The sequence below is a fragment of the Trichophyton benhamiae genome, assembly GCF_000151125.1.
Source record: "Trichophyton benhamiae CBS 112371 chromosome Unknown Abenha-G-c-338d12.r1, whole genome shotgun sequence".
NCBI lineage: Eukaryota > Fungi > Ascomycota > Eurotiomycetes > Onygenales > Arthrodermataceae > Trichophyton > Trichophyton benhamiae.
Window position 1 is genome coordinate 1 of NW_003315082.1, and position 26,263 is coordinate 26,263.

General features: G+C 48.7%; 10 protein-coding genes across 10 annotated transcripts, besides 2 other annotated features; 4 read left to right on the top strand and 6 right to left on the bottom strand.

Moving 5' to 3' along the window:
- Position 1: 1 nt before the first annotated feature.
- Positions 2-397: a repeat region (AT_rich region).
- A 1-nt stretch (position 398) lies between these two features.
- Positions 399-982: a repeat region (AT_rich region).
- A 1,012-nt stretch (positions 983-1,994) lies between these two features.
- Positions 1,995-3,084, top strand: ARB_02869 (uncharacterized protein; the record flags this gene model as incomplete). The annotated part of the gene is made up of 2 exons (XM_003010784.1): positions 1,995-2,010; positions 2,171-3,084. The coding sequence occupies 2 exons, from the start codon at positions 1,995-1,997 to the stop codon at positions 3,082-3,084; spliced, it is 930 nt and encodes a 309-aa protein (XP_003010830.1).
- Positions 3,085-4,819: 1,735 nt separating this feature from the next.
- Positions 4,820-4,981, bottom strand: ARB_02870 (uncharacterized protein; the record flags this gene model as incomplete). The annotated part of the gene is made up of 1 exon (XM_003010785.1): positions 4,820-4,981. The coding sequence occupies one exon, from the start codon at positions 4,979-4,981 to the stop codon at positions 4,820-4,822; it is 162 nt and encodes a 53-aa protein (XP_003010831.1).
- A 203-nt stretch (positions 4,982-5,184) lies between these two features.
- On the top strand, positions 5,185-6,105 carry ARB_02871 (cell wall protein, putative; the record flags this gene model as incomplete). Its single annotated transcript, XM_003010786.1, has 1 exon — positions 5,185-6,105. One exon carries the CDS (start codon positions 5,185-5,187, stop codon positions 6,103-6,105), a length of 921 nt encoding a protein of 306 aa, XP_003010832.1.
- An 847-nt stretch (positions 6,106-6,952) lies between these two features.
- On the bottom strand, positions 6,953-8,445 carry ARB_02872 (uncharacterized protein; the record flags this gene model as incomplete). The annotated part of the gene is made up of 4 exons (XM_003010787.1): positions 6,953-7,183; positions 7,259-8,004; positions 8,092-8,233; positions 8,299-8,445. 4 exons carry the CDS (start codon positions 8,443-8,445, stop codon positions 6,953-6,955), a joined length of 1,266 nt encoding a protein of 421 aa, XP_003010833.1.
- Positions 8,446-9,398: 953 nt separating this feature from the next.
- ARB_02873 (uncharacterized protein) lies at positions 9,399-10,135 on the bottom strand (the record flags this gene model as incomplete). The annotated part of the gene is made up of 2 exons (XM_003010788.1): positions 9,399-9,604; positions 9,667-10,135. The coding sequence occupies 2 exons, from the start codon at positions 10,133-10,135 to the stop codon at positions 9,399-9,401; spliced, it is 675 nt and encodes a 224-aa protein (XP_003010834.1).
- A 2,981-nt stretch (positions 10,136-13,116) lies between these two features.
- On the bottom strand, positions 13,117-16,046 carry ARB_02874 (uncharacterized protein; the record flags this gene model as incomplete). The annotated part of the gene is made up of 2 exons (XM_003010789.1): positions 13,117-15,897; positions 15,963-16,046. The coding sequence occupies 2 exons, from the start codon at positions 16,044-16,046 to the stop codon at positions 13,117-13,119; spliced, it is 2,865 nt and encodes a 954-aa protein (XP_003010835.1).
- A 567-nt stretch (positions 16,047-16,613) lies between these two features.
- On the top strand, positions 16,614-17,249 carry ARB_02875 (uncharacterized protein; the record flags this gene model as incomplete). The annotated part of the gene is given in 4 exon segments (XM_003010790.1): positions 16,614-16,686; positions 16,706-16,804; positions 16,934-17,026; positions 17,050-17,249. 4 exon segments carry the CDS (start codon positions 16,614-16,616, stop codon positions 17,247-17,249), a joined length of 465 nt encoding a protein of 154 aa, XP_003010836.1.
- A 549-nt stretch (positions 17,250-17,798) lies between these two features.
- Positions 17,799-19,093, bottom strand: ARB_02876 (uncharacterized protein; the record flags this gene model as incomplete). Its single annotated transcript, XM_003010791.1, has 4 exons — positions 17,799-18,359; positions 18,416-18,718; positions 18,797-18,907; positions 18,986-19,093. 4 exons carry the CDS (start codon positions 19,091-19,093, stop codon positions 17,799-17,801), a joined length of 1,083 nt encoding a protein of 360 aa, XP_003010837.1.
- Positions 19,094-21,428: 2,335 nt separating this feature from the next.
- Positions 21,429-22,007, top strand: ARB_02877 (uncharacterized protein; the record flags this gene model as incomplete). Its single annotated transcript, XM_003010792.1, has 1 exon — positions 21,429-22,007. The coding sequence occupies one exon, from the start codon at positions 21,429-21,431 to the stop codon at positions 22,005-22,007; it is 579 nt and encodes a 192-aa protein (XP_003010838.1).
- Positions 22,008-23,141: 1,134 nt separating this feature from the next.
- Positions 23,142-25,115, bottom strand: ARB_02878 (uncharacterized protein; the record flags this gene model as incomplete). The annotated part of the gene is made up of 1 exon (XM_003010793.1): positions 23,142-25,115. One exon carries the CDS (start codon positions 25,113-25,115, stop codon positions 23,142-23,144), a length of 1,974 nt encoding a protein of 657 aa, XP_003010839.1.
- Positions 25,116-26,263: the final 1,148 nt, after the last annotated feature.

Below are 26,263 nucleotides of genomic sequence, written 5' to 3' on the forward strand. Positions count from 1 at the left end.
TTTTAAAGAGAACTACTAAACTATTAGATTTTTTATAAGGAAATTTTTCTAAAACCTAGAGAGATATTTCTAAATAGTATAGTCCGCCTTAGGGGATACCTAACTTGGATAATACTAGATAGAGTATATTTCTCTATAGAAGTAAAGAAGTAGGGGCTAGTTTCCTATTTTTTCTAAGAAAAATCCTAGGAAAAAAAGCTATTATCTTTTAAGTAGTAATAGTCAACTATTTTACTTTTCTTTTTTAGTAGAGAATTAGAAACTAAAATAACTACTTTAGTTTACTCTTAGTAGAGGTCCCTACCTTCTAGTTCTAATTTAGAACCTTCTAGTATTATAGAGGCCTCTAGTTTCTTAAAAGGGGATTAAGAATCTATATAAAATATATTACTAAAGCTTAGTTTATTTAGATATTTTAGCCTTCTAAAAGAAACCATATTTAACTAAGCTTTCTAGAGATAGCTAAGCTAGTTTCTAGTAGTTCTTAGTAGTAGGGACCTAATAGCTTAGCTAAACTATTAGGTATTTTAGCTATAGCCGCTAATTTTAGTTAAGGTAGTTTAGATAAGGAAAGATAAGGATTAATAAGTAATAAGAGATAAGATAAGAAGAGATAAGATAAGGAAAATTAAAAGTTAAAGAAGGGTAGGGGGGAGAAAGAAAAGGGGGCTTAGATAAATAGGGCTTAGTAGGAAAATCAAAATAGAGAAGAAAATTTTTTCCTAGAATATTAGAGTATATTTAGCGAAATTTCTCTAGAAGTAGAAAATATTTTAGAGTTAAAATTAAGCTATAAATTAAGCTTAGTAAGAGCTTCAAATTAAGTTACTTTTAGCTATAAATAGCTATTAGCTGGTTATATTCTAATAAAGCAAGAAGGTTTTGATTTATTCGATAATTTAGTTAGCTACTACTATAAGTAGATAACTAAATTTATTATATAGCTAAATAACTACTTTAATACTATTAATAATTTTATAAAGTAATATATTAATTTTAAACTCTATTAATTTATTAAATCTCTTTTTATAATTTATACTAAGAATAAAAAAGAAACTAAAGATTTTATTATTATCTCTATTAATACTAGTATTACTAGTATTATTTAAATTTAAAATATAATTTAGCTTTAAAAAAAGTAGAAGAAGCTTATTTAGCTTATAATTATTAAGTTAATTATAAATTTAGTATTCTAGAACTACCTAAATATATAAATATATATTAATATTAAATTAAGTATTAATAATACTCTAAATATTATTATTAAATCCTTATAAATAGCTTATAATAAGGTAGCTTTAAATATAAATTATTAATTATTATTATTAATAATTATTACTAAATACTATAGTAGAAATAGAAATTTAAAAATTTTATAACTAATATTATTAGTACTTCCTCTTATTATATTATTTATCTAGCTACTTATCTAGCCTCTACTCTAGTCTCTATTTTAGCCTCTACTTCTAAAGAGACTACTAGAAGTCCTATATTTATACCTATAGGAACTACTTCGGATACCTCTACTAAATCTACTACTTCTACTCTAGGGGCTACTAGCTCTAGTATTTATAGTTTAAAGGCTATAAAGAAATAAGTTATTATAGAATACTAAGTAGGAGGGGGGGGATAAATATATAAACTATTAAGATAGATAGATAAAAATAATAAAAATTATTTAAACTAGAATACTAATTAATAAGCTATAATATTATAGGCTTTATTTATATATTTTTAAATAAATATAGCTATTATCTTATTTAATATAGCTATTATCTAGCTTAATATAGTAGTTATAAATTTAATATTACTATTACATTTAAACTTAGAAGAATAATAATCCAACGGTGTTCCGAAGCTACATATTTCCGGTATAGTGTAACTGCCATGTCATGACACCCACCCGTGGATTAGAATGCTATCGGTGCTCTTTAGTTAAAAGGCCGACATCATTTAGACTACCATGTGATACCCCTCCGATGGCAGAGTTAATGATGGCTCTTCTTCCAGGTATGGAACCTACAAGCTACCCTTTACTCAAGTAATAACGGGCCCCATAATTACCGCACGGTCGCGTGCTAAAATTCTCTTTGTTCTTTAGGGGAACTTCTTAAATTGCTAGAAGGAACGGTAAACAAACATTCGGGGGGAGGCCAAGGTAGACAATTAGATACGGCTGAGGAAGATAATACCTTTGTTGTTGAGCTCGCAGCCAATATTGGACCTTGTATGGTTCTTCCAATAGTACGACTCAAGCCGAAAGCCGAGGTCATTCATTCTCATAGCAAGCCATTTGAGCCGGAAGACACAACCATTTATGTGCGGGACGAAATTAAAAGGATAACAGTTGTGTGGAATGAGTGGCTTGACGCAGTTGCTGACGACCAACATAATCAGTCATGCAAGCTTGTATTCCGCGGTTCCCATGACTGGGCTCTTCAAGCCTTGGATATGGTTTGTTGTTTTGCAAGCACGGCAGTACACATACCATCTATCGGAGACGATAAAGCGAACAACCCCAATACAATGCTCCACTGCTCAGTTCGGCTGTTTTTTGCAATATACCTGATGTCGACGCCGTTGAAAGTGAGCGGGGTGGGGATTGAAAGCGAAAAGGAGCGTATCGAAGTGGAGTCCCAGTTCAAATCCAAGGCACGCAACGTCTTGGAGAACTTGATTAGCAAAATATCTAAGAACTTGGACAATCTAATATGCAAGAAGCGAAGACAGTATATTGGACATATCCTAGCCACTCTTGTCTTCTTGTCACTTTCCTGCCACTTCAACCAATCAATTCGCTTGAGACTGGCCGGCATTGCTGGGAACGAATCTTCAACCAAAACAGATATTGATACCATGAACAGAAATATCCATTGCATCAATGAGTTGGTTTATTCCACCTTTCGACCACAGATTGAGAGGATACTCAAGCCGCGGAAGCAGGACCCTCATACGCCAGGGGATAACAATCAAGACCAACTAAGCACTTCGACTGTGGAGCTTCGGCATGTTAATTCAGAGTTGATATGGGGCTTATGGTCCACGGTAACCGATATCAGTGAGTTTACCTTCTCCCTCAAGTAGGCGTGGATGATGCTGACCATCTTTTTTCTAGATAAGACGGAGACCGGAAATGAGCTCCGTCAGAGTGGGCAATCATATGACACGGCCACCAGTATCTCTATTGATGACGCCTCGAGGGCCTTGTTCGACGCGATAGCACCTCTGACTGACAAAAACCTTCAACCTTTGGGGAGGATGGAAAAGTGAGTTCACACAAAGTTTCTAGAACGCCTCCTGTTGGTTGTTTTACACGATTTTCACGATTGCCTTTCCAATTTATGATAACTCGGCGTCTGTTTGACAATTGTCAGGATATGGATATTAACTAGTTCGTCTGATCTCGCTTGGCCTTCTGCCTCGCATATCTGATAGTTCAATATTTTATTATTCTTCATTTAATAGTTATACCCCGGCTGGAAGGAGGTTGAAAGTAGATGTAAAAGAGAATCGATAAATTAAGCCGGTTTCTACATTATCCTACCATTTTCTACTTTCTAATAACCCTTTTACTTAAACAATAGTTATAGCCTCCCCGACACGGTCCGGGAATAACTCTATAGAGAAGAGCAAAAACGGGACGGCTGAGTCGAATATACGATACCTATTAGTATTAATATTCTACTGGAAAATATATATATATATATATATATATATATATAATTTGTTTTGTTTTAATATATATATATATATAAAAGTCATATATAGATGGATTGCCCGATATTATGTCAAGTCGCTATGGACTGCACGATTGCGGCATCCTTTTTCTTTGGGAGAGATTCGGTTGAAGACGTTGACAGATAAGGAAAATGCTGTCCGGCGGTTATGGCTCTGCGCAAGAGAGACAGTAGTGGTTGTGAAGCCTCTATTACGCGGATATGGAGCATATGACTCCTCCCAGCGCCCTAGCATGTTGACAACTCAGTCATCAGGTTTGAGAATAACTGACCATTAACTATATAATATCAAGAGTCAGACCTGAGTGATGAAAATGACCACCCGCTTCCAGGCACATTCTCTCAATCTGCCCAGAAAGACGAAAAGAGGCGTTATCCCATAACTAGAACAGGTTCTTGCTCTGCTGGGGACCCATACTTGCATACCGTAGTCTGCAAGATTCCGCCCCTGTACGCAGACAAATGCATGACTGCAGTTTCAGCTGGCAGAGAGGGCCTGGCTTTGAGGACATTTGATAGGGTCCAGGCGGAGGACGAGCCACTGTCAATCAAATCAACCAGGCACCGGTTGGCGCCCTGTGAGCTGGAGATCAAACACGGAGTTCCATCCAGGCTCAGCTTGGGTGGCTCTCAGGCAGCAGCAGCACGGCCACCTGCGCGCAAGGAGGGTTGCATGCTGAAGAACTCCAGCTCCCGTATAGACTGCACATCTCACACCGTGCCATCGCAGGATCTAATCTCCCATGCCCTGTGGCTATGCAAGAATCTCCATCATCACTGTCATCCACCATCTGCTATGGGCATCTTCGCTTCGTCCACTTCATCGTCGTCGCCTTTTTCCTCTTCTGGCGCTTCTCGCATTTTCTTGCTTTTTCCACGATGCAACACCGTCTTAGTAAGCAACTAACCTACGCAACACCTGCATGCAGGGCGGTACGGTACGGTACGGGCGGTAACGATAGTCGACGGGCTAGGCACCCGCCAAGGGCCAATCAGGGCACCCGCCTTGAAACCACGGATACGCCATCCGATACGCCCGTCGTAACGCCAGGTACTGCTGAGTCATCAGGCCCCGTGATCCTTCATCCTTCCTGCTGTCTCACTTTTTCCGCTTTTGGATGATTTTTTTTTTTCTTCTCCTTTTGCTTCTTTTGCTGCGAAGAAACAGCAAGAAAAGGACGACGGAAGACGCAGAAGACGCAGAAGAAGAAGAAGAAGACGACTCGGTCACTCGTTACAGACATCACCACCACGACTCTCGCTACCCTCGAATCCCCGACTCTCGTTCATAGATCGAAAAAGCGGCAGAAGGGCGGCGTTGCGCGGAACCAGGCGGACCGCATCACTAACGGTCGACAGGGAGTCAATATCTCCCTCCATCCCCCCAGCAGTCGAGGAAAGCTGAGGCCGCAGCCGGCGAAGGAGAATCGATACTTAGCACAGCACGATGCGGTGGACGTCGCGGCTCTCCTTTCTCGCCCTCTGCGTCGCCCTGCTGGCCCTCGTCGCGGTTGGCCAGCAGCCGCCTAGCCGTCATGCCCGTCACCGTCGGCAGATACTAAGCGGCGGAGACTCTCCTACGAACAATGGCAACGACAAGCTGCCGCTGCCCACGTCCGGCTCGGACAACAAGAGCAGCGACGAGAACAAGTCGACGCCGTCGCCGACCTCTGACAAGCCGTCTACTCCTCCTCCATCTCCTACCTCAGACAAGCCGACCTCTGAGCCGCCCACTTCAGACAAGCCCACGCCAACACCACCACCAACCTCAGACAAGCCTACGCCGACTCCTACCTCGGAGCCCAACACGCCTACAACTCCTCCTCCATCTCCTACCTCCACGCCCACGGACGCGCCGCCATCGCCAACCGGAAACCAGCCTAGCAGCACTCCCCCAGCTCCAACAAACGACAATCCTTCCAGCAACCAGCCGACTCCGAAGCCCACGTCCACCCCAAAGTCGACACCCAAGCCCACCACCATCATCATCACCCAGACATACACCAACAGTGATGGCTCCGTTACCCAGTCGACCATCTCGAGTGTCTCCACTCCTCCACCAGAGCCGACTGTTGGTGACGGTGGGAACGGTGGCAGTGGCGGTGGAATGAGCCCTACCACCCGCAACACCATCATCGGTGTTGTTGTCGGTGTTGGCGGTGCCATCATCCTCGGTGGTCTAGCCATTGTCTTCTTCAGATTGCGACGCAAGAGAAACGCCAACGCTGATAACGATGATGATGACCTGATCCAGACTGGAGCCGCTGTGGGTTCCCAGACCCACGAGGCTCCTGGAAGTAGCCCGTTCAAGTCCACTCTCGACCAATACCACAAGCCAGGAGCAGTCAACCCTGCCTCAAACTTCTAGAACCTTGTGGCTTCCGTTCCTGATGATTATGCGGCGTGTTTACGTGGATCTTGCGACTTCTGCCTTGCATGATTTATCAAGACACTCACAATACCTCACGCGGGAAAGGATTTTCACACGTTCTGGTTTGGGCTGTCTATCCTTCTTTACGAGTTATCTCATTGCTGTAGTATTTTGATGTTTATCTTTTTTTTTATTCCCTTTTATAAACGGCGCGCGGGGGATCTGGATCCGGAACTGGAATCATTTACCATTTGTTATCTTCATTTTCTCTACACTCCTTTTTCATGACTATGTTACATCCCAATCTTCTTCGTCTTCTCCATTGCATCCCATAAATTGCATTGCTCTCCTTTACCACATACCCCAAAGTGCAACTGATGGGTGGTTTAATACTCCCTATTTCACTTCCACTGCTACTCATTCAACTCCCTTTCCTCCACCTTCTAAAGGATCTTCATCAATTATCCTCTTGACTCTCTTTTTTTTCGGGCAATACGGTTACCACATTCTACCCCAGGTTTTTCTCTATACACTGGATTGCTCTTTATCTCGCTTCCCTCCCGCTGTTCCAATCATATCCTCCCTTCCCTGCGCAAGCAAGCGATCAACAGCATCTTCTTCTCAAAAGGTATTCTGATTATCACTTTTTAATAACCCTCCACTCTAGATCTTCCTCTTCCTTATGTGATCTTACTCGATTGTTGTCGAATTGTATTTTACTTTTACAATCTTGATCATAACATAGTAGGAAATTTGATTTAGATATAATATATACCCACTGCCTCACACTTACCATAAACATTAGGGAATATTATATTGAGCCTATCTGTGTAGGAGTCGTTTTTTAACTTCTTAGGTATTTCTTGACGGCTTCGCCCCAAACAGGAACTTTCTTATACTCGGCCATCAGCGGAACATTTCCGTTTTCAATACCCTCAATTGCAGCAGCAAGGTCCTCACCGGACCCTTCCTCCTTCAGTTGTCGGATGGGATATCTATATGTATGGATGGAGAACACAATGGCCCCAGACTTGGGCAGGCGATAGAGGGTCTGTCTCTCGCAACGCAGGAATGTCTGCACCAACGAACAATCGTTAATCAATCGGCTAACCAAAACTAACTTCAATCATCAAGAAGAAATAGCACTTACATCATCTATATCCAGCTGCTCCAGCCGTAACTGTTTCATCCCCTGCCCTCTCGCCAAGTGCTCATCTCCAAATGCATAGAACAGCCCTGCTCCCGTCGTGATACTCCAATTGACCCGTTTCACAAATTTCCCGACCTCTAGCTTTTCAAAGTATCTATCCATGCTCTTTTCGATTTTCTCCCGGTACCCTGGCACCGGCTCATGCACACCATTCAACTGCTTGCCCAGTTTCTCGCGAGTGTTGAACCCAGAGGGGAAACACGTCACATACGCCTGCAGAACATACTTAAGGCTCGACGGCTTCTCCCTTAACTTGTCACTTTCATCTCCGCTACTCCCCATTGGTAAAAGAATGAGCATATCCTCGTCGACTGTTTTGCCTAGGGTTTCCAATGCATTTACCAGCGGGCGACCGGGTGAAACGGTTGCCGGCAGTACCTCCCCTGTAACCTTATTCTGAAGCATGAACACCTTGCAGCTTTCATACTTGGCTTCGATCAATTTAAACATAGTCGGGTATCTGTTTGGGAGATAGATACCCATGACAAATTCATATAACTCACAAATTGCATCGTGGGCCAGGGGAACCTCTTCGCCATCTACATCCGACTTCCCCTTGCTCGAGGCGGAGTGAATACCCAAGGCAATATCATGGTGCTCTTTAAGGACCCTTCGGCGTTCGGAGATCCTATCTTTATATTCCTTGTCTATGGGTATCAGCTCGCTTGGCTCGAGTGTTTCAAGCGCTATTATTAAAGGCACACATAAGCAAATTAGCCCGCCTATCTTCTATTTATATAGCCTGTGAGGATCAGGAAGGTGAAAAATCTCACCCATGGTAAGGTTGTACTTTGGTTTGTACGGCCGTAGCTGTATAGGCTCTGTGGTCTCCCAATTGAACTTGTCAAGCGGCTGTATCGGGGGGAAATCATCTTCGGCGACCACCGTGAGCTTGCGTGTCGTTCCGGAAGACTTCTATAATTATATTCTTAGTCTAGTGAAGCAGCATAGGCATAGAGGGCATAGCGTGGATGACATACTGGTCCGTCAGACCTGGATCGGTACCATATCATCACAACTACTGGTAGTAATAGGAGGACGTTTGTGGGAACTGAATCTCTCAGCTGGGCCAGAAATCCCCGTACGGAGTTCCAGTATGGCATCACGTCGGATAGAACCTTCTCCATGGTTTTGAACCGTCCTTTTTCCTCCAAAATGTAGGTATATCAATACTAGACCAGAGTTTCGAGAAATGCAACTGAGATCAACCTTGCAAGAAACCGCAGCCCTGGGTATCAAACCACCACCCCAAGAATCAGAACAAGCTATGATAGTCTGTAACAGATCTTATATATATCAAAAATAGCGGAGCAGAGCAGATATCCAGAAATTGTATTAAGAATGCAACCGAGGTGGAAGCGCTCCCTGGTGTGGAGAAGTGGCTGTAGTACGGAGTACGCTGGGGAACTGGTGTTCATCAAGTGGTATTAATAGGCCCAGCACTAAGTTAACGAGCTAGTGAGCCGGTGGACCAGCCAGACGCCCTTCAACTCCACACTGTTGGTCGAGCCCAAGGCTATCCGTCGAGTTCTTTGTCACTGATAATGAATGTGTTATAAGGAGGCGAGCGGGATTTAAATCTGTGATATTTACGGAGTACGTCTTAAGGGGACAAGAAAGAATATATGATAACATCTAATTGCGTTAACTAGTTATGGCTTAACATCTCTGTTCGCTTCGTAACTTAAGGAATGCATGCAAGGATCAACGAGAGACGTCAGGAGAGAAAAAGGAGTAGATATGCGATGGACTCGAGGGTCAAATTGAGAAGAACAGCCACCCTAGGACAGAAATGTACGAGTTATAGGCTGACAGGATGTTCATCGTGATATAAGTATCGCAACTTCGGAATCGGGGGGGTGGTATACTCCTATACTCCAGTAGCCAAAATTATAATAACAAGGTCTTTAGCAGTAAAAAAAAGAAGATAATGTAGAGGGGGGGAAAAGCAAAGCAGACGCCGAAGTGTAGCTTTCCCGAATTTATTATATGTTTGCCAGGGGATGATGGGACAGGGCAGTAAGCTAATAAGTGAGCAAGCGCAGGATGGCGTTTGTAGTAGGGCTATGGTTTACTTCTCTCATAGGCGCTTCTGCCTCTCTTGCTCAACGATCCTGCTGGCTCCCAGATGCTCGAATAGAATCTGCAATTTGGCCTGTCGCAGACGGGATGAGCTGATCGAGTCCCTACCGTCTCGTAACAGGTGCGAGTTTGTGCTGTTGATTATCGAGCGAGTATCGTAAGGTAGCTTGTACTCCTGTAATATTCGGTCTAGCTGGGTTACTGCTGCATAGTCAATATGAAGGCCGATTATCATATTCAACTAGGATATGCATAACGACACTCACCATCTAGCAGCTTGACCGACTCAACGGTCTTGGGACTGCGGAAATCCGTAGGGAATCTCCCGTCAAAGCACATCATGGGATGTACCTGTGTGAACTGGCTTCGGGGATTAATATTGTGATTTGCAAGGGACACGGCCAGGTTCGTCCGGCGAACAAGCTCAGCCAGCGCAGTGTCGTTGTGAGCAATGTTGGGATTCTGCATGAAGCCATTCCCAAGATGATGGGAAACTCCGTGCTGACCCCCATTGTAGTTCAGCTGCTCTTCTTGCCGTGGGTTATAGTATGGTGAGGCCGGGTCAAGCTGATGGCGCATGTTGGGATGGTCTCCAAAGTCAAAGCCTTGCACTCCCTGCTGGGCCTGCTGCAATGCAATGCCAACATCACTTGCTGTCATTGACCGGGGGTCTATCCCGTATGCTCCGCCAGGTAATGCGGAAGTTCTGTGTCTATCACCACCACGAGGAAGCATAGTCGTGTCTTGTGTATATTCACGGGTAGTAAAGAGTAAGTGAACAACAGAATTGGTTATATATCTTCCTTGTCTTTGTTCAATTAAATACCGAAGAGTAGAGTAAAAATCCTTCAAAACAGAGGATCAGGCAGTGTTCAAATAGGGCGGAATTTAAGATCCGTATGTTAGTCAAGGAGAGAGGAGATGAGTAAGAGTCTTCGGCTCCAGACATGAATCCCGGAAGCGGACTTTAATATATTTCGATATCAAAGGCAAGAATAGCAGCAGCAGCACCGAGGGCGAGCTGAACACGCTATACGAATATAGGGCGATTGGGATGTTGCACCACGTTCAATTGTGACACTGAGCTATTCTGTCCTTGCTGTTGGCTTAGGAGCCGGACAGTTACAGGGAAACATGTCTTGAATAGACACGCTGTGGACAATTTGGCAACACAATTGTACATCCTGCGAATGCTCCCTCCATGAGCTTCTTCTCATTGCCAATTTCATCTGCAATTCCTCATACCCTAGGGGAGGGGAGAAGGGAAAACTGGCAGGATGAGACAACAAACAGATCATACTGGGCTGTCATGCGGAGGAATTCTGTGTAGCACAGGGCGTTGTAAAGGCCAATGCCCAAGGGGGATTCCGCCCGGAGGTATGGGGAGCGGCGCAGACATAAGCCAATGCAAGGTGTTGAAGGGCCATAGCTAGCTATCAATGACAAACAAGTATAGGGCAGGTATCGCTTCGTGAGCAAGTTAGATTCAAGAGTTTAGGGAAATTGATCCGTTGCACACAATAGTTGACAACTCATAGCAATATAGAGTTTTCTAACTATGACAAACATCCATATGCTAAATTGGATAGAGGCAATGCAACAGACCAAACGGGCGCTGAGAAAGAGATCAGCTGAACGAATGAGCCGGTGAATGCGCTGTATTCCGCACTTCAATGAAGGTATGGAACGCCCGGGGAAAGGCAGCGGGCAGACTGGGTGCTTTTCCGCCCAAGAAATGACCCTCGCCTCATGTTGGTGAACAACACCTAGCCACCAAACGGCGCTGCTTTGGTTGGGTAGAAGTCCCGTAGGTAAAGGAGGGATTCTTTAGCCCAAACCAGTACTTGGGAGTAAGGGATATCAGGCCATCCCTACCCTGTTAACGGGGTACAGAGTCCTATCCAAAAAAAGCTCCAGGAACATTTCTAGAAACATTCGGTTGCAGAATGCAGTCCTTCCCCCCCCCCTTGCCTGAGAAGTACCTGTAAGACATCCTAGACCTCTAACCGGGTCATACACGTGTTTACATGGTGAGGCTGATAATTGCCCTTCAAACCGTGCTATAGCTCCGTGTGACCAACAGCTCATAGGAGTGCCATGGGTAGACAGGCCATACACAAGCGAGACAGTATCTCCTCGAGCACAGCACTTGGTATCTAGGAATGAACGAACACCACGGGGCTTTCCATTTGTCATATAGCAGCAGGCGGACCGGGAACGGAAAGGCCATAAGTCTTCCGGACGGCTTCCGATCTCGGACATCCTTGGTTGTGAACAGCGCCGTTTCAACTCGGCCTGGCATCAACAGGTAAGGTGAGCGTTTTTCTTCGAGAAACAGCTGCATCGGGCGCCGCTGTCCCATGCGGAGCAACGTTCTCATCCTGCGCGCCCCTCGCCAACGACGCTTCACTTCTGGTGCTAGCACTGCCGTAGAAATCTATCCCAGTCATACTGAATGCCCTTCTGCGCCCACTTGCAGATTCGGAAAAGATGGGAATTGGCGCAACGGGTCGTCGTCTACCCCTGGCACGACCCCCGATGACAGGTATTTCGTATGTTGCTGCCCGCCAGATATAGAGGACGACATCGTACACGAGGAAAAATAGAAACGGCCCCATCATCAGCGTGCCGAGAAGAACCTAGAGGTCACACATGCTCCGAGACAGCGTCCGGGTTAGCGAGGGTTTCCTGACACGGTTATACGATGGGCTGGTCTACTGTGTCGATGTGGGCGGGCGTGATTATGGACGGGGAGGTGGGGAGGGAAAGGTGCATACAAAAAAACGGATCAGCCACCCCTCGAATGCGGTAAGCTCCTGGGGGAGAAGAGAGTACCAGGTCATCTTGTTCTCTTGCCCGGTCTTGCGTATCGTTGAAACTTGTGGAAAGCACCGCAGTCGGATAGCAGCGCCCAGGGTATGTATGTTCAGTCTACCTGCCGTGTTGTTTGTTGTACAAGGCTGGTCTGTCTGTCGGCGTATTATTTTGCCCAGGGAGACTCTTTCAGGGGCGGAGACATGGTCCTTTTAGCAGTCGCTGTATGGTTCATGTTAGATATATCTGCCGTGCCTCGTCCACGTCCGTCCACGACCAGCTGGGGGCGCAGTTCAGAGAGCAAAGCAAAGCAGGGCAAAAGCAAAAGCAGCGCAAGCTCGACTCACCTGAAGACGGACTTTCTATGGAGTTAAGGGTTAAGGTTTAAGCCACAGTCACGTGGATAAGCCACCTCCATGGCTGTGCGAGGGCAGCGAGATAGATTTGTACAAGATGGACAAGGGGCGTGTGAGAGCAGTCGACCATGTCCGACGTGGAACAACGTGGAGCGTGAGCGGGAAGAGTCGACGAAGGCTGAACAGCGGGAAACGGAAGAGTTGAAACAAGCCAAGAAGCGTAAAGGAGCGGTTCATCATATATTGTCATTATAAACGGAAAAGAAAGGTAGATAACAAGAACCCCAAATCTACATGTGCCACGCTTTACTCAAGAAACATAGAACCCAAGATCCTGTATGTGCAGTGGATAAAAAGACATCCCTCCCAGTTCATGGAAACACCAAAAGGAAACACGGCCAGCCAAGTAGTATCAATAGCAGATCCCCCCAAGACAGACAAAAAAAGGGCAGAGTAAATAAAAAGGAAGGCAGCCAATGTAACAGAAACATCAAGTCTATAACAAAAAAAGTTCGGATGGATGAATTAGCAGGACCGGGACGGGGATTAGCGGTGGCCTCTGTACGGAGTGAAGCCGGATGGGCTGGGTTCTCGGGCCTCTGAGGTATGGGACTGCCAACGGTCGATGGATGACATCTCAGCGTCATGTCTGAAGGGTGTGGTTTGGGCATGGGATAGGAGTCTGCGTTCACTTTCGTTGGGAGCCGTGTAGAACGACGGCTCCTCAGGCTCATTCGGTTGGAAGGCCGGGTGGTCTGAAAGCTGCGGCACTCGGTTATGAGCATGGGCTGGGAAACTCATGCTGCCTCGAGCCTGTTGGCTGTAAGTTGATGGCGTAGGCGATGATGCCCGCGAAGAGCTAGGAGAATCCCCCGTGCCCATGAGGAAGCTCTTGGGGGTATGCGAGCGCTCAGTAAAGACGTCGTCTGGCCTGCCGTAGATGCCGCCGCCAAACTCGTCGCGGAAGTCCGGCCGATCCTTGAAGTAGGAGAAGTCAAGCTGGTTTTCAGCGACGACTTCAAAGGGTCTGTCACGGGTGTGCTCTGACTTTCCGGGCCGGGTGGATGACATCCTGTGCATGGCGATGTCGGAGTATTCACCGGTTTCAGCGCCCAAGCCTTGACGGGACTGGTAGAATTTCTCCAGGGCACCGGCTGCCTTTGCGTGGACCATGGGGGTGGTAAGCGGTTTGTAGAGGGCAGGGTGGCCGAAACGAGAGCTGAGACGTTCAACCATCTTCTTGGAGGATTTGCTGGTTGCCATGGCCTCGGGATCGGTGACCAGAGCGCGGTTGTAGTACTGCATTTTGTTGTCGAAGGTGACCCGGCAGTACCATTTGAATCCCAGCATGAGGAGGGGAAGCGGGACAAGGGAGTATACCATGGTCCAGGATCCTTGGGCGGTGACAATGAGGCCGGTGACGAAGTTGGAGAGGATGACGGCGAAGACAACGCGGTTGTAGATGACTCGCCAGTAACGCCCACCAGATTCGGTCTTGGTGACGAAGATGTAGAGCAGGAGGTACTTCTTCAGCCACGAGTCGACGCCAAAGTACAGGGCCGTGACGGGCAGGACGATGGGCTGCAGGGTGGAAAAGCAGAGAGCGGTGGTGACGTAGAAGAGGAAGTAGTTGTAGTAGCTGGCATAGTCGAACGGCGGTGGAGCAGTCCATTCGATATACTTGCGAGGAGTGGGACTGAAGAACTTGCGTGCAAAGAAGATCCAGACCATGTTGATCATCTGGATCAAGTCGACGGCGGCACCCAAGTTCCTCTGCAGCAGCCAATTGACCCAGAACGGCGCAACGTGGATGAGAGCAACGACGAAGCTCTGAAACGTACCTCTGGCCTGGAGGGCTTTCCATGCATCCTCTCCGTTCTTGCTTGCATCGATGATGACCGCGAACAACTGCCAGACGGTGGAGAAGAGGGAGAAGACGACCAAGTTGTTGAAGACGAAAAAGGCGTAGAGACTGTGGATAACGTGCCTTTCACGGGCTGTCTTGGTTTTCTTGCCGGCCCTGATTGCAAGTCGTCTGAATATGATCGGAAGCACAATGTAGACCAACGAGAGAATTGCAGGTGAAGCGATACCCTGGACGGCGGCCCATGTCTTTGGATTCCCGTTCAGCGAGGTCTGGAAGGCGGGCCAGACCTTCCCGAGGTTTGACAAGTTGGTCAAGAAGATGGCGATCATGGCGTTTGGAACGATCCAGATGACGGTCAGGATAGTCGACCAAATGGCGTTCATGAAGCGTTTCCACTTGAGATTGCTCTTGGTAAGGGCGAGGTTATCCCAGATGATGTCGTTGGGTCTTGGAGCGAGTCTGATTGTGGTCCCATGGGGGTGTTTATTCCGAGCAGCAAAGGCAACGGCATGAGCATCCTCGATGGTGTCCCAGCTGGCAAATCCATACGGCATGGCGTTTCGCTTATCGATGGACTCCCGAACATGTCTGATTTCCATTTCCAGCTGTCTGACTCTGTCGGTGTAATAGTCAATGGCATCTACTGGTTCAGAGGCAGAGTGTCCACTATGGTCCTTCTTTGATGGCTTGCAAGTTGGACGGGTTGGAGGCAGGTTGTCTGGGTCCTTGAAGTATTTGGCGAGGACTTCTTCGAGCTTCCTGACCATGGCATCGTGCTCCTTTATCAGGCCCGGCAGCTCTCTCATGTTTCGGCCAATGGATGCTCTGGGGATGCTGGCAGTAGGGTTGACTTCATCGGTAAGCCGCAGCAGGCCTTCGTCCGTGCGATAGTTCTGCGGGATATGGGTGACCATGACCGTCCTGGCGTGCAGACTCTTCTGGTACTCGGGGCTCTGGAAGTAGCGGATACGCAGCCTGTGGATGGCCCGGTAGTTGTGCCAGAGGAAGTACATGATGATGAAGTTGAAGGCCCAGGCGCAGGCAATATTCGACCAGAGCGGCTCGCCCCAGACCAACTCGGGGGTCATGAAGTCGAAGAGCGACTTGTCCTGGCCGAGGGAGCGGTTGCTGTAGTGGACGTTGACGGGTATCATGATGAGGCAGCCGACGATGCTCATGACGCAGAACATGTTTCTGCACATGCGGGTGAAACGCAGGAAGATGGTGGCATCCATGCCCATGCGGTCGACGAGCTCGTCTTCCTTGAGCTTGATGATGGGCGTTATCCAGGCGAAGATGCCCTTGCCCAGCGGCGGGGGCGCATGGGCTTTGTCTGCATGCTTGAGCTTGGGAGCGTAGACGACCGAGTTCCGCGGCCGGACGAGCGAGAAGAGGAGCGCCAGGCCGGCAGTGATGCCGACAGAAGTGCCCAGCGAGACCCAGAAGGCATTGTAGTTGAGCTATTCACATTATGCGTTAGCTATATTAGAACACATATTCTATAACGGATGGAATTGAGACCAACCTTGGAGGTGAAGGGGTTTGAGATGAGCTTCAGGAACTCGTCAGCACCAGAAGGAGGACCATCACGCTGAGCGATTCCCCCCATCGTCTCGGCGTCTCTGAGCAGAAGACGACGAGGACAGCAGCGTCAGTCACTGTCCGCTCCCGGCGAGGTCGTTGCTGGAGACTAAGATAGAGATTCGGCGGATCTATGCGGTAGCAGGCATGAAGACCTCGACCAGAGCAACGAAAGCAATGGAAGAAAAAAAAAAAAAAAAGAAGCAGGAAAAAAAACAAAAACGAGTGACGTGAGAGCCAGAGTCCCTAGGCCAGCCAGGTCATTCTTGTAAGTCAGTCAGGCAGGCCAGTCAGCGAGGAGGGCGTAGCGAGGCAGCGGGCGCTGGCGGGTTGGAGGACGGACGCTGGTCGGTTCAGGCGGTGATGGAAGAGAAAAGAGGACGAGCAAGGGCGACGACGAGATAAGATGGGATGAAACGAGGGGACGAGCAATAGCAGGCAGTGCTATATTAGTGATGGCTAGTTATCAGGTCGTCTACGGAGCATGCAGCAGCCTTTTTAGCTGCTATCACCAGGTCAGGCCTAGACGCCAGCCATTGGCGAGGGAGCGAGGCAGAGGCAGAGGCAGAGGCAGAGGGCGCTGACGGAGCTGATGATGAAGCTGAAAGAGAGAGAGAGAAAAAGCAAAGAAAGACAAGACAAGACAGACGAGGATCTGCTGATGGACTGTGGACTCTGAGGATGCAGGTGAAGAAGATGATGATGATGAAGATGATGAAGAAGATGAAGAAGATGAAGAAGATGATGATGAGAAGATGCTGATGACGAAGATGAAGTCTTATGGGCGTTGGATGTCTACGCTGGGCTTCAATCGACCGTCGACGTCCTTTTGCTGGCTCCTTTGCCGACTGCGTTCTGGCCCTTTTTAGCCGTTTGGGGGACTCCACCAGCTGTTGGGCGACTTTTACGGAGAAGAAGAAGAAGAAGAAGAAGAAGAAGCAAAGAAAAGAGAGGAAAAGAGAGAGAAAGAGCAGGAAGAAAAGGCTGGTCGACGGTCGAGCGATGCTGGTTGGCGGTTAAGCTAGTTAAAGCTGCCAGCGTCCCCTGGCTTGCTCCTGAGGCGGAGGCCCTTCGACCCCTGAAGTCCTGCCTGAAGCCATCGCTGCCGGGGAATAAGAGACAGACTCAGCAGACGGCCGGAGAAGCAGAGAAGACGCAAGACGCAGAGCAAGACGCAGAGAGTTGCTGGCTGAGGCAGTGCTGGTCCACCTGCAAGGCCCAGGCAGAGTAACTAACAGCCGCCGATGATCGCCACTACGACTGCGACTACAAGATGTCACTACCATCCTGCTGTCTTGGATAATACGAGTAACGTAACAGTGCAATTGCAAGAGTTGTCCCTGCAGCCGATGGATGATCTGCAGCTGTGGCTGTCAAAGCTGTCAAAAAGTTGATGCTACACTGGCATCTCCTGGAGCAGCCTTACCCAAGGGGATATTTATATATTTATAGAGAGAGAGAGAGAGAGAGAGAGAGATACTCAAGAGAGAGACGGAGGAAACGCATGTCTCAGATGGGCTGGAGACGCCTCTTCTCCACGGATAAAAGAAAAATGGTTCATGCAGGGCTCGGCTTCCTTACAGTAGTACTTTAGGGTACTCTACTATTGGTGACTAGTTGATCGAGGTGGTAAAGTGGTAAGGTTAAGGTATATTCTTTGCAGAAAGCTGGGGTAGTTAGTTACTAGGTAGCTGTTTGAAAATAATAATAACAATAATAATATGTACTCGGTAGAAGACTTTTGGCACACATTCGCTGTTTTGTTTATTGTTTTGCTCGTTTATTTCTGGTTGGTGGTGTTGAAGTCGTCAAAGGCAACGTGCAGGCGCTGGGACATGGCCTTCTCGCCCTCGCGTACCCAGACACGGGGGTCAAAGTACTTCTTGTTGGGCTTGTCCTCGCCGTCAGGGTTGCCGACAGCGCTCATCAGGTAGTCCTTCTTGTTCAGGACATAGTCACGGACACCGCTGAGGTAGGCATACTGCAGGTCGGTGTCCAGGTTGACCTTGACGACACCGTAGCTGATGGCCTCCTTGTACTCGGCCTTGGTGGAGCCGGAGCCGCCGTGGAAGACGAGGAAGACGGGCTTGTCCTTGTTGGAGCCGGTCTTCTCCTTGACGTGGGCCTGGTGCTTGCACAGGAGCTCGGGGTGAAGTCGGACGTTGCCGGGCTTGTAGACGCCGTGGACGTTGCCGAAGCCAGCGGCAATGGAGAAGTAAGGGCTGATGGGGGAAAGAGTGTTGTAGATATTGAGGATGTCCTCGGGCTGGGTGTAGAGGGAGTTGTTGTCAACGTCCTCGTTGTTGACACCGTCCTCCTCGCCACCAGTGATGCCGATTTCCTGTCGTTCCACGTTAGAACTTTGGCCCAAGAAGGAACAGGACAAGACAAACTCACCATCTCGAGCCACTGCTTCATTGGGGCAGCACGCTTGAGGTACTTGGCAGTGGTTTCGATGTTCCACTGGACCTCCTCCTCGGAGAGATCGATCATGTGGCTGGAGAAGAGGGGCTCGCCGTGCTTCTTGAAGTAATCCTCGTCGGCGTCCATCATGCCGTCGAGCCATGGGAGCAGCTTCTTAGCACAGTGGTCGGTGTGCAGGACAACTGGGATGCCGTAGCTGGGGGCAATGGCGCGGATGTACTGGGCTCCTGCGATGGCTCCGGCAATAGAGGCTTCCTGGCTACCATTGGCAACTCCCTGGATCGATCAAAAATAAGTTAGCCATCACAGTCCATCAAGCTTAAGACTGACTCTTTATGTCTGCAAAGAGCTCACCTTTCCGGCAAAGTAGGCAGCACCGCCCTGGGACATCTGGAGAATCAGGGGGCAGTTCTTGTCACGGGCAGCCTCGAGAGCGGCGACGACGGTCGACGAGGAGGTCACATTCTACCCAGCAGCAGCGTCAGTCATCCATCTCCTCTCCTTCATCTCCTCCCCATCCACGGTATTATCATGTCTACTTACGACAGCGGGAATGGCAAAGGTTTTCTCCTGAGCGTACTCGAACAGCCTGAGGACGTCATCGCCGACGATAACGCCGGTCTTGCGGGACAGAACCTCCTGGACACCCATTTTTGTTGTGATGCTTTCTTTTCTAACCAGAGAAGAACAGTCAGACGATCAGCCTCTTGAATCAATTGAGACGGTATATCAGAGAAGCTGAATGCGAAAAGGCCGGTTGTTGTTTGTTGCCAGTTCTTGTTGAAAAACGAGGGATAAAAAGAACCCCGCCACGGCAAACTGCGCTCTAAGCTAAGCAACCAACCTAGCTATGGCGGGGCAAGGAGGGAGCAGCAGAACAAAGGCGCGGGCAGGAGGGCAGCTCGACGTACCTAGAGAGACTGGCCTGCTTTGCCTGCTGGGAGAATCAAGATGCGAAAGAGCAGTGTCGAAAGTAGAGAGAGAGAGGGAGGGAGAGAGAGACAGCAAAGGGGAAAAGGAGACGGAGTCGTTGATTTTATTCTGTCTTGTTTTGATTTCGTCATGCCCGACAAGCAAAAAAGCCGACGGTTTTTCGTTCTCCCTCGCCGCAATTCCGAAATTCCCCGCGTGATTCCCTCGTTTTTTTCCTTGCTATTATATTATTAGTAGTAGGTAGTCAGTGGTCTAACCGGCCGTTGCCCTGGGCTTGCTGCTTTGCTGCTTTGCTGCTTGATGTTGATGTTGATGTCGAACTCGAGAACTTGTCGACTGGCTACGCCTCTACGTGCTCTACGTTTCTGCCTTTTGGCTAGACTGCCAATCTGGCAACGGCACTGTGAACCGATGGCCCATTATATAGAGCGTCTCATCGGAAACATCTCTCTGCTGGAGGGCTACTTTCACGCCGGACACTGACCCTCCGGCCCCAACACACAAGGAGCGGCGGCGAAAGGGATCGAAGCCTGACGACGTCCTTTCCACCGTTCCCGCATCCCGTGGGTATTTCGACGCAGACCGAAGATAAGCGGCGGGAGGTCCTTCGGCGGGCTCGATCTGTGACGGGGCTGCTTCCTGGTTGAAGATATTTAGATGGAGAGACAAACCCCCCCACAGATCCGCCGTGGGTGGGCTGGAGCAGCATCTGGGCCATTGGCACCCGTGATTGGCACTTATGTGTGCCCCGTACCAGCCCTGAAACCGCTGAAGCTCCTACAGTGATGTCAATAAAATAGAGCACTCTATGCAAGCAAACTACATAGGAAACGTGGTGGTCACCATTAGTTATTCACCATGGAATTTTACAGCACGGCTTGGGTCCGAGGCCGTGATGGCAAGCCTAGACTTCCAATTGTGCAGGCGGCGACAAGTCAATGTGGCATCCTGTCCGGCCACTGTTATATACTGCAGCTAGCAGGCATCTCTTGCTGCTCAATGGAATCAAAACTCATCGGCTTCAACCGCTTCATCGTCGCTTCTTTCGAGTTTGATATTCGAACAGAACAGCTTCGAGATGCTGACTAAGATAATCTGGCCAATAGGAGTACTTACAGAAGTATGCAGCCAATTAAAGGATAGCCATTCCCAGTTGGCCAATGATATTCACTCTGCTCTGCCTTAGTAATCAGATTATATAAGTAAGTGGCCCGGCCCGAGATGGCATCGCGTCCTTCACGAATCCATCAAGCGGACAATCAACGACATCCATCGTCCTGCAAGAGACATCCAGCTCGATATTGACGGGTTGGAACAGCTGATACTCGACAATTCCTCCAGGGCCAGCTCAATAATTCCATATTACCGTCTTTAGATTCAATTCTTATATGACGCACACACTTTCTGTATACCCATATCTCACCACTACAGTGGAAGCCAAAGTGCAACGACGGCCAGCAGCCCTATCAACGCTGCCACCGGAGATTATGGCTATGATAACAAGTCACCTCTCACCGGTTGATACGGCTTGCCTCGCACTATGTAACCGTGCAGCTCTTTTCACTCGGCCGTGGGGTGTGGGACATGGACGCGTTTCCCAGTGACCGGAAGGTGTTTCTAAACAGACTGGCAGCCGATCTACCACCATTTTACTTCTGCTACGTTTGTTCCATTCTCCATCATAGGGATCGCTACAGTCTTCCTGTACCAACGTTCCTCAGGCAATTCTCGATTCTTTTTATGACGAAGTCGGGTTGCTCCGTCCATTCTTCGTACACCCACTTTTTATTCCTTCTATTTCTACCACCTACAACTCGCTATAAAGAGACACTATTGTGGACCGGAACATGGTATCTCGACCGATTCCCTGCAATTTACTGAAATCCATGTTGATTCACAGTGTTATACCACTTCCCTATTATCTGTTGAAGCCCGGATCTATTCTGGCCCTTGTCTGTATCTGCGGGTTCAATTCTGGGCCGCAGTAGAGGCTCGGAGCGTAGAAAGGCTCATCCGAAAGATTGATTTCGTATCTCTCTGTGACCATATTAGAATGGGGTTCGAAAACCCATTGCTGCTGCCATTGGTGAGATCGGCTTATGTTAAATTCTACTTGTCTAAGCAGCGTGGAGTTCCTATTGAACCGGATATATTCACCTGTAGAGCTTGTGATGCTGACTACCAGGTTGAGGTGAGGGCTCTTGACAGGGATAGACTGGCGCTGGTCACTACTAAATGGACCAACCTTGGAGCTGGCCTTGATCCTGAGGATATCCGGTGGAAGAAGAATAACGAGAAACAGCGTGCCGTCGACCTGGAACCTGTAAAGTCGTCGTCTAAGGAGAATGTATCCCTGTTTGAGGATGCAGAAGGCCCACCACTGGCATCCTTAACTGACAAAAACGAATCATACTTACTCAACAATAATTATAGATATTCGTTAGGTCATTTGTGGCCAGGAGTCTGGATGACGCTAGGCGGAAAGCATCTTCAGTGGTACCATTTCTTTTACTATTTCTGTTATAAAGAGGTCGGAATGATCGTTAAGTTCTACGTCGACCCGCCACTATGGACTGGTACCATTGTGCTTTACCTTGCGGTTTATTACTGCAATCTACTGGGACTCTTTTAACAGGACCCGGTTTACCTACCCACCTGGGCATTTTTCTTTCGGATCATTACTTGCCTCTAACGGGGACTCTTACTGCCTATTATGTAGGCTGATATCAATATTTACATTTCGTCATAGCTTTATGTTTGATCTAAGGAAGGGTCGATCTCCGGGTTGCACTGTCTTGCTATCAACCCTGGAAAGGGCTGATAACACAGATACTTAAATCAACTTCTTTTTCCGTTCTGTTGTCCCAATCTCTTTCATCCTCTGTCAACAACTCCATGGCATTTCGATATCTCCATATCGTGGCTCCCTCCCACGATAAAAACAGCCGGTGAACCGTCGAATACCAATATCACCCTGGTGAAAAATACCCTATAATCAGATTCTACAAGGGCCCCTCCATTCCCTCGGCTAGCAAGTTTCTGTATACGAATACCACGCGTTCTGCGTAACAATTCCACACCAAATACCATTCATACCTCGTTACGGAATTCTACCTAATTGCCGGCGGAAAGGAAACTACCTAAGGCAGCCTGGCTGCTAGCCATATGGCCGATCCTAAAGACAGTTATGCTCTACTCCTACGCGAAACTTACTATCGCACGGAGGGGGCCTCTCGCCGCTAAAGAAACTAGTAGAAGAGCAACTGGCACGCAGATGGATGCTAACAGCTCGCTGTCTGGATCCTTGAGGTCACTGGCAACGTCCGTTCCGTCCACTCGACCACTTAGCTGGAAGTATTGACCGGCAAACAGATATGATGAGCCGCAGAGGAGTATCTGATGTTGGCGTCTAAAAAAGCGAGGGCGTGTTTCCATAACTAACCTTAACATATTGGAGTCCAGCCTGGCCCTTGGCCTACCAAAAGGCAGTTCTGCTACCGGAGAGTTGTGAATTACAGTGCAAGCTCATGTATCATACGATGGTCATGTTTCTAAGTAGGAATCAGTATCTAGTCATAGACATACAAATCAATCTCCCCTGGCCATGAGATATATATAGTAATGCTTGGTCCGAGTGATGCATATGTGCAATGGTAAAAAGCATCCAACAGTAAACAACCGCTGGACCATAGAAAACGAGGAGCCGAACGAAAAGCGAAAAATAGGAGATTGAGAGAGAGAGAGAGAGAGAGAAGGCCGTATGATATCATGCCTCATCGCTAGGTCGCTCCAGCTCGTAAAATAATAGATAAACCTCCTTCTGCATGTTCAAAACGTCGGCTGTCTTACACTCCCTGATTTTCTCATCACTGATACGCCACCAACGTTCGTTTGGTTTCTTCTTCCATCTGAACCTAGACGATGTTGATGGCCGTGGCGAGTCAGGAGAAGGGGTAGGTGCCTTGCTCCTCCTGGTGGAGGCTGAATCCCGCTTTGGCGAGAGAAGGTCCCCAGGTAGCGCTGCGTCTATGTGCCGTCTGGCAGAAGACGAGGAGGTAGAAGGTGCTCTATCTGGGACACCTGACTGGGTGTCTGACGTGGAATGTGACTGTGACTGTGAGCGAGGTTGTTGGGGAGATAGGTGTGGTGCAGACGACTGCGCCTGACCTGAGGCAGGCCGGGAAGGTATAGAGGACGTCGTAGTGGCGTCTGTGGGCGTGCCTGCTGCGGCTGGGAATGAAGATGTTGATGTAGTGGTAGATGGGGATCTGGAGATGGGCGATATGTTCAAGGGGGTGATGTCGTCTGTGGCTTGTTTTGATGAGGAGGAGGATTTCATGCGAGGACTGGGGAACGTAGATGGATTCTGGCTCTGTGACCGGCTTTGAGCGTATGAACGGAAAGCATCCGGTGTTGAAAAGGGCGCGTAGACGTGGTTCCGTCTAAAGGACTCGTAGTGGCCGCTGTTATGGCTTCCCTTGTGGCAGACAATGGCAAGCAGTTTGTACCATTTCTTCTCGAGGATACCACCCAGGGCTAGACGTTCGGGGAATGAAACCTTGGCTGCATTCTTGGTAGAGAAAGCATGGTCGAATATTGACCTGGAGAGATGGATAGCAATCACCTTGGGAAACACTGTAATTCGCATGTGTTTTGCTATTTTGCGGCGAGGCACTTCCGACGGACTGGGCATGGTGACGCCCTCGGGGATGATTTCGGGGTCGTTTTCAATAGCATTCTTAAGAAGCGCTATCTCGTTACCCAGTAACTCCCGTGTCTTTTCTGACGAGGTGCGGGATCGGGCCTTAACTTTCTGCTCAAGGGTATAGACGAGCTGGCATCTCTCACAGCGAAAATCGTCAATGAATTCCGTCTTTAGAAGCCCGTCGAAACAGGAGCTCAAAGTCGCCGAGCTCTTCTGGGGCACTTGTAGGGTCAGGTTGACGAAGGATGTCTGCTTCGGTTTATACTTGTATTTGCAGTGCTGGCATTCAATCTGGGATTCGAGCATTCCTTCGAGCGGGAAGCCGTTCTCTGATTCGGTATCAGACCCAGCATGGGCGAGCTCTATCATGGGCATGGCAGCACTCGCATCCTCGCCGTCGATCTCTTCCTTCGACAGCTCCTCACTGCCACCGGCCATGGGTAAAGAGGTAGAAGCAGCGGCGAGCTTGTTTCTTAGCGCTCGCTTCCTCGCCCTCTCACCGGCATGATACTCATCACACAGCCGCTCAACCACGACCTGCAAGAACTCCTGCGCATCCTGCTGACTCCTACTTATCCTCGTTCGAAAAGCGAGTTCCAGAGCAATCACAAAGGCCCTCGCAGATATGGTCTTCTTGTATATCGGCCGCTCATTCAACCCGTCAAGCATATCCTTCAGCGCCCTGGTAACCGGCGCAAGCTGCAGCTTCTGCACCTTCTCCGCATCCTGACCGGCCCTGAGGTCCTCTGCCGGTGGCAAGGCATCGTATATCTCAGCGCCTTCGAGGTCTCGCTTATGTAGTTCGCGGATGAGGTATACTCGCAGCTCGCCTAGGCCCGCCAGGGCTTGTAGAACAGAGTTGATAAAGCAGTCATTGGCCGGGTTGGACAGGCCAACGATGCCCTTCTTGCGTCCGCTAATGTTGGAATCTTCGCCGTCAATCGTGAAATTGGGTCCGAACACGTAGAAGAGGGTGATGGCAGCCAGAGACGCCCCAGCAGCGTAGGCTGCTATCGTGGCTGGTTTCTCGGGCATAAAGAGTTTCGATGGATGTCCGGACGGGCAGAGACGCAGAAGACAAGAGAGACGGCCGGGGCTTTTTCTTTTCTTTGCTTTTAGTCCATCCTTCGACGGAGAGGGCGAGAGGCAGGCTGTTGAGTCCGTCAAGCCCTGGCGCTCGTCTTCGTTCGACTGGTTAAGCTGTTTCGTCTGCTTCCTTTCTCCCCTGGAGGAGTTGTCGGTCAGCGAGCTTTCCCCCCCCCGGCTGTTGCTCGGCTGCTGGGCTGTTGCTCGGATTCTAGCGGAGACTAGGGCCCATGCGAGGGCGAGCGATGGAGATCACAGCCAGACGAGACGCGAGAAGATCGAGAGAGCGATCAACGAGGGCGAGAAGAAGAAATATGCCGGGTTCCTTGGGAGTTAAGAGTGGGTTTCGAGAGTCACTCTTGTTCGGGCGTGGATGCTTAGGCCTGGATGTCGCTTGCTCCGTCGCTAACAAACAAACAGTCAGGCTTAACTAGCTAGTTATCGAGGACTCTGGCAAATAACTAGTTGACTACGAAGTAGTTATCTGGCTATATCCCAGGGCTGATGAGACGACGAAGCCGTTGCAGTCGAGATGGCCGCGTACGAGATACAACTATTTATATCAGGCATCTTGCTGTCGACGATACGAGCAGCGGCGCCAACAGACGGACTCAGAGAGACTGCAACAATATGAACTACAGCAGGGAGAAGAAGACGTAAGTAAACCGGCGTCATCGTCTACGTAGACCTGGCCTGTCTCTTGTCCCGCGGCCCAGGCAGAAGTGTTTTTGTTTGCGCCGGCGGAGGTTTATGCAGTTACCTAGCCTCGCAGGCATACGTAGTTAGGTAGTTTGGCGGACCAGGAGCAGACAAAAACATTTTTGATATTCGATGGCCTAGATAGAATAGTTGCCTGGTGTCGTCCTGTCATGTTCCTCCAGCGTTCGGTTCATGATCATAGACCTCAATAGCACGCTCGTTACTGTACACCCGACAATCGACGAGAGAGACCCGTCCATCCATTGTTACCTTCGTTCCTCCCTTGCATCCATCCAGTTGGCCCAGACCTCCTAGATACCTACATCTTGCGCTGAGAAGATTAACATCACAATCATGACAGTAGAAAAAGAAAGAAGTAGACAGATAGATGGCTGGAA